General features: G+C 41.6%; 1 protein-coding gene across 7 annotated transcripts in view; it reads right to left on the reverse strand.

Annotated features, from left to right (window-relative positions):
- FAT3 (FAT atypical cadherin 3) overlaps positions 1-15,916 on the reverse strand; it is a 391,200-nt gene that overhangs the window by 207,517 nt on the left and 167,767 nt on the right. For all 7 annotated transcript variants that reach the window (XM_054270169.1, XM_054270168.1, XM_054270172.1 and 4 more), the window contains exon 3: positions 1,481-1,795. In XM_054270169.1, the coding sequence (XP_054126144.1) occupies positions 1,481-1,795 (315 nt within the window). The remainder of the gene's footprint in view (positions 1-1,480; positions 1,796-15,916) is intronic.

Genomic DNA, 15,916 nt, shown 5'->3' on the forward strand with positions numbered 1-15,916 from the left:
GGTGTGCCACCAGGCCAGGGTGCTGCAGGGCTGCCACATGCCCTGCTCCAGTCCTTGTCACAGGCTCACCCTGGCAGATAAGCAGGGCTGTGCTGAGCAGATTGCTCTGTGGGAGGAGCTGATGGAAGGGAAGCACAAGCATTAAACACTGAGAGTCCTAACTCTGCTACTTTGCCCAGATGGGATTTATGGGGTGGGGAGGGGGAGAAGGGATGCAGATGGAAGAGCATCTTCGGCCATTCCAAGTGTTAAAAATAAGTGAGATATGCGCCTTAGGGCTCAGCAGATTGAACACAGTGATTATATATTCTCCATAATTCTTCACCTGGGATTATGCCTGAGAAGATCCTGACCTCTTCTTATGCCACATATTGCAATAGGAATGCCCAACCAAATGTTGAAAGCCTATTTAGTGAACATCATTTCCATACACAAAATTAAAAATGCTCCCTCGCATATCTATTCCTTCTACTTTTTTAGCTGTTTAGAAATTTGCAGGATATAAATAAACTTAAAAAAAAAATCAAAACCCCAGAACAAAACTAGGAGCATGAAAAGAAGCAGGAGCACTGTGTGAATTGTGTGAAAACTGAACTACCTTCATAAAGATCAGCATATTGCTCTGAAAGATCCCCTCGACTCTCCAGCTCCAGATCATGCTGGAGGGTCCCCAGAAGCCCAATGAGTGAGAAAAGCTGGGTACGTGCTGGAGTGAGGAACACCAGCTGCCAAGCACAGGTAGGCACCCAGCAGGTGCCCACCCATCCAAGACCTCAGGCTCCATCTCCCTGGGGCAATTTCTTTATCAGCCTCATTCAGCAAAGGCACCTGGGGTACAGACATGTGCACAGCTGCTCTGCAGGGGTTCCATGCTCCATTGCCAGCTAACAACAGTATTTTAACTTAAAACAATCGCCATCTCTGCCACGCTGCACCCACAGGCTACATCCCCAGCACTTATAAATCAATGCAAACACTTGGATTATTTTTAAAGGCCAGAGGGATGTTTAGGTGACCTAAACTGTCTTTTTTTGTAAAGCAAGCTGTAGAATTAAATCCACCTACTTTAACATGGAGCCTGATTACACGTGCTAGCCAGCCATCACGTCACTCACTCCAGTGGTGCTACACCAGCTAATAAGGAGTGAAACAGTGCTCTGTAACCTGCAACAGCTTGAATCTGCTTCCTAGCACGGCTCTGCAGACTCAGGGCAGCAAAGTCTCATCCCTGCAGACGCAGGGAAGAGGCAACAGCCAGCAGTGATTCAGTGACCCAGCACATCTGCAGCGCATCATCTGCCAGCGCCTTCGCACACCGATGCAAAGCAGAATGCTTCAGACACATACAAGATGCTTTAGACACAGAAGCTACCAGAAAACAGAGGTTTGGAAAGCAAACCAGTGCACCCTGAAGGGGTGAAAGCCAATAAATATGTAAATTGCATTCTCCCACTGCCTTGAGGCAACAGGGTTTTGTTACCTGTTTTGGGGTTGATTACAAAGAAGTTCTGGGGATTTCCACTTGTAATCCGGTAAGTCAGTTTTTCATTAGTGCTGGAGTCAGGGTCCTGGGCTTGGATCTGAATGACAGATACATCCTTTGGGGAGTTTTCCATGATGACTGGGTAATAGATAGGCTCAGAGGTGAGAGGGGCATTGTCATTCACGTCCTCCACTTCAATGTAGACTTCAATAGTAGTGTAGAGTGGGACAACACCATGATCAGTCGCATACACTGTCAACCAGTAGGACTTGGTTGTCTCCCGGTCAAGAATATCTGCTGTGTAGATAACTCCTGCAGAAAAACAGCAAGGAGAGGATGTCACAAATAGGATCAATAAGACATCACATCTATTTTCATGTGGCTGTAGTACAGAGTTCAGCATATAACAAAGGCTCCACCCGTAGAAAAATTCAAGTTGTCCAACAAATGAAAGCAGAAGTCTAAGCGCACGAACTGTTTTGTGAACTCAGCTCAACAACTCAATCCTTTGTCCCAACCAACTGAGAGGGAGGGAAGGTAAAAGGATGGCTCTTCATAAATGCCCTAATGCCACAGCCATTTCTTTGCTAGAACTGCAGCATGCAGAGTAACAGAAGAAACACCATCGTTTTCTGCTTTGTGATGCAGACTTGTATAAACCTTGGTAGGGAGAGATACAACCACTGACAATGAATTGCGCAAAAAAAAAAAAAAGTGGCTTTTCTTTTCTAGTTCCTGCCTGTGCTCTTGCTAAAGAAGAAAACCTAGGAGGCAATTTAAAATAAATCCATCCAAATTCAGAAAATAGGCAGTAAATTTAAAATTGAGCTCACTCATTGCACAATGCCAAAATCCTGGATAACAAGCAATCAAAAGCTCCCAAAGTAGCCCTTAGACAATGAATATAACAAATATATTTCTATCCTCTTTTATCACAGAAGAAGGAAAGGTTTGGCCACTTTACCTACTGGTGTAAGAAAACATCAGTTGGTTTTCCAGCTGGTCCCAAGAAACAAAAGAGAAAGTCTGTCTGTGTATAAGGAGATGAAAAGGTTCTTGATATATGTGTCACAGAAGTGGTGAGGAAGGGCGTTTTCTTATTTTGATGCTGGTGTGATTCTGGCTCAGAGCCACAGGGAGGGACTGAATTACCAGCCCCGTGCCTGAACTGTCCCGGCACGAAGGGCTTCCACCCACCTCATTTCTGCCTGAAGTGCTTTAAAAATCCATCCTCCTCCTGACATGAACACCTGGTTTATGTCTGGTTGGAACCAGATGACCCTTCAGGTCCCTTGTAAACCAAACCTTTCTCCGATTCTGTGATAAAGCAGAAATTCTGCCACTCTAAGACTTGCTTGTATTGGCATAGTCCAAACCTTCAGTGGCTTAAGCACTGACCATGAGTGCAGAGAGGACCAAATACACCAGCACCACACACAACATCACACCAGCATCAGAATAAGCAAATGCAATTCCGCACCACAACTATGACACATGTATCAAGAACATGTTCATCTCCTAATACAGCATTATTAAATCTTGAGAGACACACTAATGCAGTGGATCTCAAGCTTAAGGAATACTCAAATGTTCGCAAACCATCGAATCACGTCATTAGTAGATGGCAAATGATGGAGAAATTGCAGGGCAAAACAGGAACACAAGAAACCTGAATTCAGTCTCAGATGTGTTTGATGCTACTTAGAACAAAATTACCAGTTAATCATTGACAACAGAGCTGCTCTAAGGTCAGGACTAATAAAAGATATGAGTGTCTTTTTGGCTTTGGGGGTTTTTAAGGATCCGACGGCACTGTTTCCATGACAGTGCAGCTTCTAAGCTTCAAGTCTTAGAAAAGTTATCAAGGTAGCAGAAAACTCAACCACACAGTCACAGAGATGCCACATGCTCTTGCCTTATAAGATATACATTTTTTTTTTTAATACTACAACTTTTTTTCAAGTTTTGGATTTTTTTAAATGTCTTTTAGTGCTAGTTTGAACCAACAAGTGTACTCCTAACATTTGACCAACCATATAATAGAGGGAGGGGAAAGGAGCAGCACTGATTCTGGTCATGTGTGAGCTTAGGTTGTTTCACAGTAACCCCAGATCCATGTCCTTCTCACTCAGATGTATTATTTACCCATCCTAGGTGAGCAAGGAAGCACTGGAGGAAAAAACAGAGTGTATTCTAAATATTCTTGTTGGCAGCAGCCTGTGCTATGTAATGAGTTTCTGTAGAAACATAGGTGAAATATATGGTGAACCACGATGAAAAAAGCCTGCAAGTCCAGAAGAGAAATTGCACTGAAAGAATGAGAAGTGCCCATAACAACCCATAGAAATAAATAAAATAAATCCACATAGGAAATAATAAAAAAAAAAGATGAATATTAGTGATACTAGAGATGATGATTTATTCAGAAGACAAGAATAATTATTTTACATCTTTGAACAAAATTTGAAATAAATAAGGTTCTTCCCTAGTGAGAGCACAGAAGGTTTTAGCAGATTAACCTATGCTTATGAAGCTGAATTTCACCGATACTGAGGTGATAATAAATCTATCTTCTGAGTCATTCCTTCATTTTATAACTCCTGGCAACAGTCACTTTTCATTTCTGTATTTCAGAAGGGAAGGATCATTGAACAAGCATTAGCTACTGCCAACAGGTCTGCTACACTGGTTCTTACTTTTACTTTTGATTTATTAAAAGGTCCCAGATACAATTAATTCCTTTTCCTCAATAAGTCTTGTCGTTTCACCTGTCAACACCACACAGCAGCTTGATGAATAAGAAGACTTTTGTTCACTTTCAGGTTTTCCACATGGAAATCCTTTCATCATTCTGGGAATACTTTCTACCATGCTCTTCAACGTTCTGTACAAAATGCTTCCTTGCTGTACACCCACATAGAGATAAAGGTAGTATCCACAAGAATACACAAGTTGCCCAAATATTTAATGGATCACTCTACACAGGTGTGGATGACGTCCTTCCAGAGGAATGCCAAATGCCAGCTTCACATGAGGTGTTAACCCTTGGGAGCAATGATGATATTTGGTCATCAACACTACTTTTTCATCACTATGGGATGAATGCAAAGTGGCTGACAGAGTTGAGATCAGGAGCTGCAAAATATTCCCTGGGCAGCCCACAGATAGGCTCTCACTCACTTTAGCTGAGAGAAAGGAGGGGAACATCCTTGGATAAAATCACAATAAATTCATAAACACATCAGTTATTTCAAGCCTCATCGATATTAACAGGTAACAGCTCCTGCTATTATAGGAACAGAAAGAGGGAGAGGCCTTTGGGAGCAGCTCTAAGGGCTTTTCTTGGATGGGTTTTTGTGGTGCACTCTTTCAGCTGCTTGCCAATTAGAAGATATATGTGAACAAAGTAATGATGCCTGAACTAAAAAAATCAAGAAGAAACAACTGCAGAAATCATGAAAATTTCAAGAGGACTAAAACCCAAAAAGTTCCAGGATTTTGCAGACCCATTTCTGAACAAGACAGATAAAACAGATGTTCTCATCCACTGGGATGCTACGCCATGAAGGCATTACAGAGTGTTTTTACATGAGACAGCTGAAATCCAAGCACACATCTGTGAGCCAGCTCTTTATGTCGCCCTCAGCTGGATTTTGCAGTATCCCTGGAGGCCTGGAGCCAGCACTACCTGAGGCCCAGGGCAGCCTCAGAAATGAAGCCAGCCAACAATCCAAAGAGCAGTGCCACTAATATGCTTGCCACTGCTCTCTTCCAAGTACATATGCCCCACGCAATTTGCCAACCACCACGTGCATTACAAACACTGTAAGTGAAAAATAACAACAGAGTGCATTAGTTGCTGAATAAAATCCTCAGCACATTTATATGTAAATTAAGTGCAGCCCTTGGGCTCAGCAATGTGCCAGCAATGAGAAGGTTGTGTGCTTGTTTCTCTTTAAGGCTTGTTTTCCCTCCTTCCCTAAAAAATAATGGGATAATAATGTTTTCTGTACTGCTCCTGCAATTGGACACAATGAGACATAGCATTATGAAGGATGAAGGAAAAAAAAAAAAAGAAACTATTAAAGAGGATGAAGAATCGGGGTTTCCCTCTTTCTTCTCCCACTCATTTGCTGTACATCTGTCACCAGACCACTTCAAATGATATGGTCCACCCAAAAAATATCTGAAAGTCATGTATTTACTATCACGATGAGAAACCTGAGAGGCTCTTGAAACAAAGAGGGATTAGAGAAAAGCATTACTTCTTTCATCGCCTCGTTTTTGCCCCCTGTTTGTTTACTTTACATATTTGACAGTGCTGTGTATATAGGTAGTGTGATGGATGGACCTGCCACAGCTCTTAAGGAGAATGTTTACTGGAGCTGTCAGCCTGGCTGTTTACATAGGTGCCCATCGCCATGGATATCTGCTACACACATACGTCCCTCCTAAAAGTCAGATCATCCTTCATGAATACCCTCAATAGCACAAACATTGAAAGGAGTTCAATTCTGTTTAGTTTTTTCAAGGCAAGATTAAAAGACAACTTGGTGGTCTGTAAGAAGCTGTGCATGGAAAAGTCAAAAGAGAGTAACAAAGCTCTTTAATCTAGCTGAGAAACGCAAACTGAGGTCTGATGGCTGGAAGTCAACGGCAGAAAAGGGAGAGTGCAAATATTCAACAAGGAGGATATCCAGCAGGAGCAACTGCTTGTCAGGGACAGGCCAGAATCTCCCATCATCTGGCACCTTGGTACTGAGACAAGACAATAGAACCTATTCTTCTACCCAAGTTATTGCCTGAGCTGGAGAAACTAACACAGCAGAATGTGATTTTTCTGAGTGGCTCAGTAGCCCACATTACAAAAGTTGTCAGTAGAAGTAGCCATGCACTCAGTAAATGATGAACAAGATATGGGGAAAGAAGACTGACTATGAAGTATCTGCTACTCTTCCAAAAACTACCACACAGAAATGTCACATAAAAACACTTAGTTCTCTCCTTTTCAAAATATTGCAGTAGTTTTGTAGGGACACATATTGCATCAATTATCAATTGAGAAGAGTCTCAGTGACACAAGATGTTGCTTATTTTCCTCAACCCTTTTCAGGAGTCTGAGCTAACTGCACAAATGTGCATCTCAGACTGGGAAATCGGGAAAGGTTAGATAAGGTGAATGGCCCCCTTATTTCCAGAGCGTGGTCCAGGAGCAGCTGTAGAGGCGGGGAGGAGGGATGGGAGGCAGCAAAGGCAGAACATGCCCTCATCACAAGCTGCAGCACAGGATGGAAGTGACACTACAGTAACACACTCACAGACATTCCCAGCTACCAGAGTGCAACATGCCCATTCCCACCCAAGCCAGTTCCTTGCTGGTGCAAATGCAAGGTTTAGTGGTTAAAGTCACTATAAAAATATATAACCTTCAGGGTGACTGAAGCGCTAAGGGTACCACATGCACCTTCCTGACTCCAGACTCAGGATACCAGCAAGCTCCCTCCATAGGCCCAAGGGCCACATCAGTTTCTGCCATGAAATGCTAGAAAAAAACACTTCCAGAGTCCCCATCTGCCTCTCCCTCCTCCAGCTTACAAACAAAGGGGCTCAGTGCAAACCAGCTACAAAGCAGAATCTGGTTTGTCCCCAAATTAAAATGACAGAAATGAGGCCGTCAGGAATGCTGACTAACAGTGAAGTACTCAGAGCTGTTACAGCCCTCAAAGGAAGAAAGAGAAAAATCACTGATTCCAAAATGCTACTAATTATTCATGATCCTTTATCAAAGACTCTGTGAGTCTCCTGGAAGTAAACACAACACCTTGATTGTCACTGAGCTGTCAGCCAAAGGTCCTCGTTTACATTGCCTTGCTGGGAAAGAAGCAATAAATAAAAGTAGCTTGAGAAGAAAACAGTTGCATAATGAGTTTTTAATTTTTTTTTTCTGTCTAAAATACAGAGGGGGAAGAAAGAACTTTCATACCTCATCCAGCTGCACCAAGGTGAAGGCTTTACGTCTGTCTACCCATGCTCCTACCCCCGAGATCTGGCTGGATCTCCCCATCACACATCGGCACACAGGGGAGCCATGGAAAGATTTGTGAGTGCAAATGTTAATGCCAGAGCTAATTCAGATTCCTTGCATTGACCAAAGACATGATTTTTGAATGACACTTAGTGGAGAGCTATTGTAAGCAGGAAAAGTTTAAAAAATGTTGCAAGTCCATTATTCATCAAACCAGTGAATATAAAATCAACCAAAATGTCATGATTTGCAGACAGGAATTTCACACCCAATTAAGGGAGAATATTTATGATTTCAAGAAAACTGACATGATACCTAACCGATTGTTTGGGTTTTTTACTTAGGTCCTTCACACAGAACAGTTCTGTGTGCATAAAAGCAGAGTGCGTAGATCTTTTGGGAGATATTTTATTCATTAAAGGGTAAATTGTAAATATAACCCAAAGGATTAAACAGTTTTAGCATAAGAAAGACATGAACCTGAGCGCCAATGCCAGACCGATTCAGCACACTGGGGCCACTGAAGCCAGTGGGAATCAGAATAAACCACAGATTATATTGACCCCTTTTTAAAGTTTTCTCAAGCCATAAATAACCAGGGCCAGTTCTGCATGCGGGCAGTGGTGGTATCACATCAGCCACAAACTCAAGCGGAGCATGAAGGAGACCTATCGCTCATCACCCCCGGCTCGCAGCCGGCAGCCTGGAAAACCTGCCTCCTTTCTCTGGTGATTAAACGCTATTCCAAGGCCTTCATTTAGGGCCCCCCACTGAGCAAAGTGTGCCCTCCTGTTTTTACTTTATTGCACAAATTTTGTAGGCTTTACTGCGTATTAAAACGCAAACTCAATTCCTATTGAAGCAAGCAGAAAAATCTCTGCTGACTTAAATGGAGATTAGATCATGCCCAGGAACGAGTCCAAAAGCAATATTAACTTTGTGAGGCTATACATACCTGCAACTTCCTAATATTCTTATGTCTGGTTGAAATACAAAACATATATCAAAAACAGCTCTTGTTAAATAAGGAAAGGCAGGTTACATTCCTGTTTAGGGCTTAACTTCTGATTCTCTCTTTTTTACTGATGTTTTGTTACGTCAAAGTACAGTTTCTGTGGTGAATATCACATCTGAGTTCCCAGAGCATTAAAAGAGACTTAGAAAGCAAATCCTCAGCAACGCTATTTCCAACACTGAATTAGTCTGCACATAAACCTTTTACCATGATATTACAGATGATATCATGACCATCACAACCAGCCAGAATCGTCACAAGGAAATTCACTGTGTCAATAAATGCAATATATCTGCATTCAATAGATGAGAAGGTAAATAATATACACTTTACAACTCAGGCTGGACCCAACATGCTACCATGTGTTTCAGAGGCAAGTTCAAGTTGCTGGCTCCTCCCGAAGGAGGGAGCACTGCTGCTGCTGCCCTGAGCAGAGCACCAGCACACAGAGGGGCTGTAAACCACTCCTGCTCAGAGAGGAAACCACCAGCAGGCAACGCTTTAGATCAAACACAGCCAGCTGCACTGAAATCCAGCTCAGGTACATTGGGAAACTCCCAAATTTTAACAGCTGGAGCTGATGGTCTGTTCCAACCTTAATGACTCTGTGAGTCTTCTGACCTCTGAGGTGCTGGTCCAGCCCAAGTTAGGGAGGGATACTCATGTCACTTAAATGCGAAGTGCAGCTGCAGCTGTGTTCTGTCAGGGCCATTAAATCAGGTACAGCCCATCAGCACAGCTTAAACTGGCAGGACCTCAACACCAGGCTGGGAATGGTGTCCTGGCCGAGCAGGAATTCTGGCCAGCCCTGCCTCAGGCTGCAAAACATAAAAGTAACCTAATTTATTACAGGTAGAGGGGAAGTTCAACAAAGTAAAAGCAATAGTCAAGTTCAGGTCTGGCCACTGCCCTCTCAAACAAAAATAATTATTTTTAAAGGTATTTTATTTTTTTAGTATTCATATATGAAGACATTAATATTTATGAAGGCATTAGTATAAATACATATATATAGGAGCAATGTGATTCCAATGGTGAATGTTGCATACTGAACTGGCAGTGCCACCCACTATAAGGACTGAGTTTTCTCTGGAGTCCTGTCACATCCAGGTGTCCCAAGGCTGACACCAGGGTTGGGGGACTGCTGCCACAAGGGCAAACTTCCCAGTGAAGCAGCATTTTAATAGCACTGAAACAGAGGCACATCTCAGACTAGGTGCTTGACCTTCCAGGCTATTTATATTTTGAGTTTTGAGGAGAGTTTCTTCCCTCTTTACCTTGAAATTACTTAAATTCAATGCTAAGTTCCTTTGCTTGCTTTATTTGAGGCCAAGGGGGAGGCTTACAACCTCACATCAAAATGAGCTATCACTTCAATACGACATCTTCAAGGTCACTTACACATCAATTTCAGAGCAATTTTCCAAACATATCATCAAGACACTGAACCAGAGGCTTAGTCAAATAAATTCTCTATCTTCTTCCACTTATGAATTAAATGAAATAAGATGTGCCAACATTTTTACCTGACTAGGCTTTATTACCATTTTTGTGTCTTCCATCACATCCCTCTACTTATTTTAAGAAATATCCATATTCATCTTGCTTTAGTATCTTTTGCTTGGGGAAAAATTATAAAAAAAAAATCTTATATGGATGAACAAAAATTACAGCATGGACAACTCTGGAACAAACTGCCTTCAAAAGTACAAATACAGGAAAGAAACCTCTCATTTATGAATAACCTCTATCAAAGCTTAACACACTCCATCACTGCCAGACAATGCAATAAAACTCAGCAATAAAACCAGGCTGAGGAGTCATGAAGCCCCACTGAAGACAAAACTGCTGCCACGTCCCATTCCCTACTTGCTCCAAGTGCTTGAGAACAACGGGGCAAACCATGATGCTGCTCTGACAAAAGGGATTTCTTGCCACCCTGCATGGCTTGAGCCATACTGTTCAACTTCTAGGAATCTGGGCTGCTACTGGCATCCCTTTAGTGTGGTAGATGCACCTTTCCCTTTGGTCTCAGAAGCACAGCAGAATACAATGCCAGTGCACTGAGTGAACTTTGTGCTATTCCCTGGATATGCACAGGCTAAACTTGTCAGCCAAATGGGCAAGAAAAACAAACAAAAAGCACAATTTTGTGGCTATAGCAGATGTAATGTAAAATTCAGATATTTCACAAAACCTTGCAGGAAGATCTACTGTAGGAATACATTCTTAATGTATTTCAGAAAAACAACAGTTGATGGTATAATTTCACTCTACTGATCAAGCCCCGTTTTTTTCTTTTTTTTTTTTTTTTCAAGCAGTTGTGGGTACAGCATTTCTAGCCACACATGAATTCCATACAACTCTCTTCATTATTATAGCCTCTTTGTATGTATTTTTTCCCCTGGATCTGATTTTACCTACTGCAAATGACAACTTCTGCCTTATTTTCTGAGCACTTCTGGCATTTCCAAACCCTTGCATGCCTTGTGCCCACCTCCGCAGCCTTCCCAACCACACCAAATGTGGCAATGGCACCAGCAGAAATCCTCACCAAGAATGAAAGCTATTAACTCTCAATAATAATCTGTTTCAATGGGGGCATTTTTTCTCAAAGGTTCTGGCTAATGCCCAGAGTAACCCAGATTTTTCACACATCCTCTTTAGTAGATTAATAAAGAGATCAAAGTCCGACCCATGTGTCCTCTGCCTGCAGGACTGGGAAGCTATTTTAAAAAGAAGGGTTTGCTCCTGGTTATTTTAGAAGTAAGATCATAAGTGCAGCAAAGTTGAAGCAGAACGAAAAGATGGAGAAAAAAGGCAAAGCATGCTCAAAAGGATTCTGATGAAAGTCCTGGCAAGGGACTTCTGTACCGGATCCTCTTCCTTTACAGAAAGATCTGCATCTTTTGTAGTCCCTGCAGTACAAGACATTGCTTTGGGAGCCCTTGTGCAAAATGTGTGCCAATCTGCTTCAGGTGTTTTGCAGCAGTAGTGAGGGAGGAGGAGGGAAGCAGAGGCAGCTCTGCAGGGAGCCTGGTGCTGGGGAAGGCTGCCCTGGAGCGCGAGTAATCCTGCATTCCAAGCAGTGCTGGCCAGGGTGGCTGGCCAGCGCAGACAAGGAGATATTGGGATATTCCAGCAAGAAAATGTGTTTCCCTTTTCAGTTAAATATATTATACTGAAACCAGAGTATGTATATTTTACTGGGAAAAGAATAATTTTCCCACTCACTCCCCTGCTCTGTCCTTCTTACTTGTTTCTCTTGGCCCAAAACAAAAGAGCAACCCTATGAAAAAAGTAACATTACTCTGGAATCTGCCTTTATCTCTCTATCCAAACATTAACCCAGAGGAGCAGTCAAAAAGGAGAGAAAGAGTACCTCTTAAATGGCTTAATAGCCATGCTGCCCCTGAACATGAACAGAGCAGGAGAGAGGAGTGTGATGCACAAAGCCAGCACAGGAACATCATTTAACCTGTCCATGTTTCCTTTCCTCAGACACACCACACATGAGTCTGGAGTCTGTTTTACAAAGCATGTAAAAAAAAATTGGAGAAGATGAATAAAAAAAGGCTCCAGAAATAGTCTGAAGAGCAGAGACAATGATTTATAGTAAGGGAGTTTAAGATTTCAATCTGCAAAGCTTATTAAAAAGAAGATGAAGAGGCAACTTGATTAGAAAAATCCATGTAAGGTTCATGAGGAAATATTACTGGGAAGCAAAGGGCTCTTTAATCTAACAAAATAAGGTGGAGCGACTTCTAATGATTGGAAACTGAAGCCAGGAAAAATAAAATTAGCAATCAGCTTGATGCTCTTTATTTTTATTTTTTTTTAAGCAGATGATTAATTCCTGGAATAATCTCAGACATCTGCAAATGAGAGCTACAAACTGTTGAGGGAAAAATATTTCACAGCAAATATATGCTATGGTATTCTTAGAAAAGGATCATTTAGTAAAGATGTATAAAAGTAATGCAGAATAGACAGAGATATAAAGGGATGAGATCAAATTATCAGATTTTTTTCTGGTTTTAAGCACTTCAGATCTGCGAACAATGCCCAGCTGTTTTTGCCAAGGAGCTTGGTAAAGAAGAATTTCATTTGTGATGCTGGGCTGCTGCACTGCTCCCTGTTGGGATGCCCAACATCCAATGGTCATTTTATGCTGTCCCAACAGCTTCATTGCCAGCACCACAATGGGGAGAAAACACATTTAATTTCACTATATCATACTGGTTTTGTGTACCAGGCACCAAGGTACTCCACGGTAAGCATGTCAAAAAAAAAAAAAGTGACTTGTTTTGGATCAGTACTACAGCTTTAAATTGCCTGGAAGTAAAGCATTTCAGTTTTTCTTAAATATGCTTTTAGGCGTACTCTAGCCTCCCTTCTCTAGAGAGGCTGAGCAGGAGACTCACTGCCTTTCATCCTTCTTACCCAGAGCACGTAAAAACACCTCAAGCTGCTGCCTCTGCCCTGGGCAGAAGTTTCAGTGACTGCAGCAGAAAAATATTCAAGAGGGTTGCCTGGAGGCCAAAATTTTGTTCAGATCACCTGCTGACATTGAGAAGATTAGGAGCATCTCTTTTGTTTGCTTCAGAAAGGACAAAAGATCCCTTTCCCTTGTTGAACATACACAAGACTCTCTCTGGTAGCATTTCTAAGCACAAGAATGGTTCTAACAACCCAGACCTTTTTCACGAATGGAAACTGAACCTCCACAAAGCAGTCCTCATGAGGCACCTTCTGCAGAGATGCTGAACATCTGCAGGGAAACCACACTAACATGGTATCTTCACTCACAATGTCATTCTGGATTTAACTAAGTTAAATACTAACCCACATAACTATTAACTTAGCATTAACTAAGTTTAATACTAACCCACAAGCCCCTGTTGGTAGCTGGTAACTGATAGATGAAAAGCTGATACCCACCAAATCATACCAAAACCCACCTTCCTTAAAAGTTTGTGGGGTTTTTTGGGGTTTTCTCTAATGTTCTTATTTTGTGTGACAATGGCATGATAACTCTCTTGAAGCTCCTTTTCTGATTTCCTAGTAACTACCTCACCAGCATATACCTTTCACCAAAAACTCCCATCAGTCTTCAAAGGCTTCTCACAATTAAGCTGGCTCTCTCTTAGTATGGAATAAAGATCTACAAAAATTGCCAAGTGAAGCATCCCTGATGCTTCTAAGTGTCTTTCTAGTAATAAAGTCTTAGAGACAGCTACAAGCTTTGTATGGAAGGCACCTCACCTACAGCCCTATCTCTGACTGCAAAAAGTGAATTAAGTAGGATACATTTCCATGCTGGATTTTTTCCAAATCCCCTTCAGCCACCTCACGGTACCTCCACAGGAAAAACTGCACATGATCACTGAGATAGTCAGAAGTTTAATTTTCTACCTTTCATACAGGAAATGGAGCAGCAGCTATAACATCAAACCTAGCACAGACCCTGCACACGCAGACCATAATTACACTTCTGTTTCACTCTCCATACTCTGTGTGGTAATAAATCCAAGGTTCAAAGAGTATATGGGAATATGACAGAGTATACTGGTGGTAAGCACCGTTTTTTTAATCTTGGGGAAGCACTAGTGTTATATTTATCTTAAAAAATCTCCCACAGGTAGGATATTCTTCTTTGGAGAAGGGAAGAGAAGGGAGAAGAAAGCTGAGATACACAAGGGACTGTGGCAAATGAGAGCCGTACAATAAAAGCTTTGACTTAGACAACTCTATCGTGATTACTGGGAACAGTGCCAGTGACTCTGTAGGTGCTTCCTTTTGGCTGAAGAGAGAGAAGCAAATAGATGTTCTCTGGCTGCTGCACTCCAAAGGATAACCTTTCCTGTAAGACATAAAGGTCAGCCCTTATGCCACTGGAATCTTCCAAAGTCATGACACTTCCTACCAGCTTTACCTGTTCGCAGTTCCAGGAGATGTTTTGGCTCTACTCGCATCACTGGGAAGCAAAGTGGGCAGCCTGGCACTAAAGGGATGCTGAGACTTCAACATCCACCCAGATGTTCCCTTGCTATTCAGGACAAGGCTCAGATGCAGTCTGTAGGAGTTAGTATTGCCTTCCCCAGGGGGTGCATATATACATGCACATCAACTGCAGCAGCTCAATTTTAAAGTGTTTTATGATGAAGCAAACTAAGGTCCCTAAAGAGACAAGGCAAGTGAGCATCCTGATAAAGTAAATAATGAAATGTTGCAGTACCAATATGCACTGTGTGATCCCTTGAGGGAAACCACAAGCATGAGCCCTAATGAAATAAGACACAGAAAATAAGGACTTTGCTGTGGACACAATACTTACGTGCTCATTATGCACTGCAGCGACTTCTATCACTTTATCAAACTTAATCATCATGATGAAATGTTGTATATACGTACAGACAGGTACGATATGTATAAAAATGCATGTACATACACACTCACAGACATATATTTCAAAAGAAAAGGATGAAAAGGAAAGGTGATTTATTTTATTTTCTGTAAATGACCAGACATAAATGCATAGGATGCTTCCTCTGCATGGATTGCCTTGAAAATCTAGCACTGTATGCAGCTAAATATACCACTGTAAGCTTTCATAAACAGTTAGCATTTGTGAGTATTTCAGCTGATTTGTGAGTATTTCAGCTTTAAAAATATACTTGGATTTTATGCTTTACGTTCTTAAACATTCAGTAATACCAGTGTGGGCTTTTGCCTAGGGCTAATTGATAGGCTGCACTTACGAAAAGTCTATTTGTCTATTTACACACCATTCTGAAATGGAGATTATATTTCCACTGTTTGAAATGCATCAGTTTGAGGAAATCATAAAATAGAATGTAATTATTTATTTATAATGCAACTTTGCTGACTGCGAAAGCAATAAACCCTATCAAACAAAACTGAGGAAATTATCCCTGATCCAAGAGCGGAAGCATTGTTCCCTCTAATTGAGTTTCCTTTGCTCTTATCTTCTCAAGATCCCTTAGATTGTTTTCCAATTTTCATTTCCATTTCTTCCATTAAATGCTTCTAACCCATGACCTCCATTTACTGCCATCCACTTATCTTCCATTCTTAATTGAGATGCAGCATGTCCACTTGTCCAGCATTGAGCACTAAAACTCTGACAGCACACTTGATAGGTACTGGCTTCCTCAGGAAAGCTTACTTGGGAAAGTGCAGTTTGAGACTTGATTCTTGAACAGGTAAATATGTTCCATTAAAATTGAGTTTACCTTATAAACATACTGTGGTGAGGACCAAAACCCCAATAAAAATAATAATATCTTTGGGTTTATTTGCCTTTACTGCTACAGGATGGAATTATATTTGTCTTGACCCTGGGAAAGTACAGCATAACAGGGCCAGTGGG

Source organism: Melozone crissalis, unplaced genomic scaffold (genome assembly GCF_028551555.1).
Source record: "Melozone crissalis strain CALT ecotype California unplaced genomic scaffold, PUWL_Pcris_2 ptg000008l_1, whole genome shotgun sequence".
Lineage (NCBI taxonomy): Eukaryota > Metazoa > Chordata > Aves > Passeriformes > Passerellidae > Melozone > Melozone crissalis.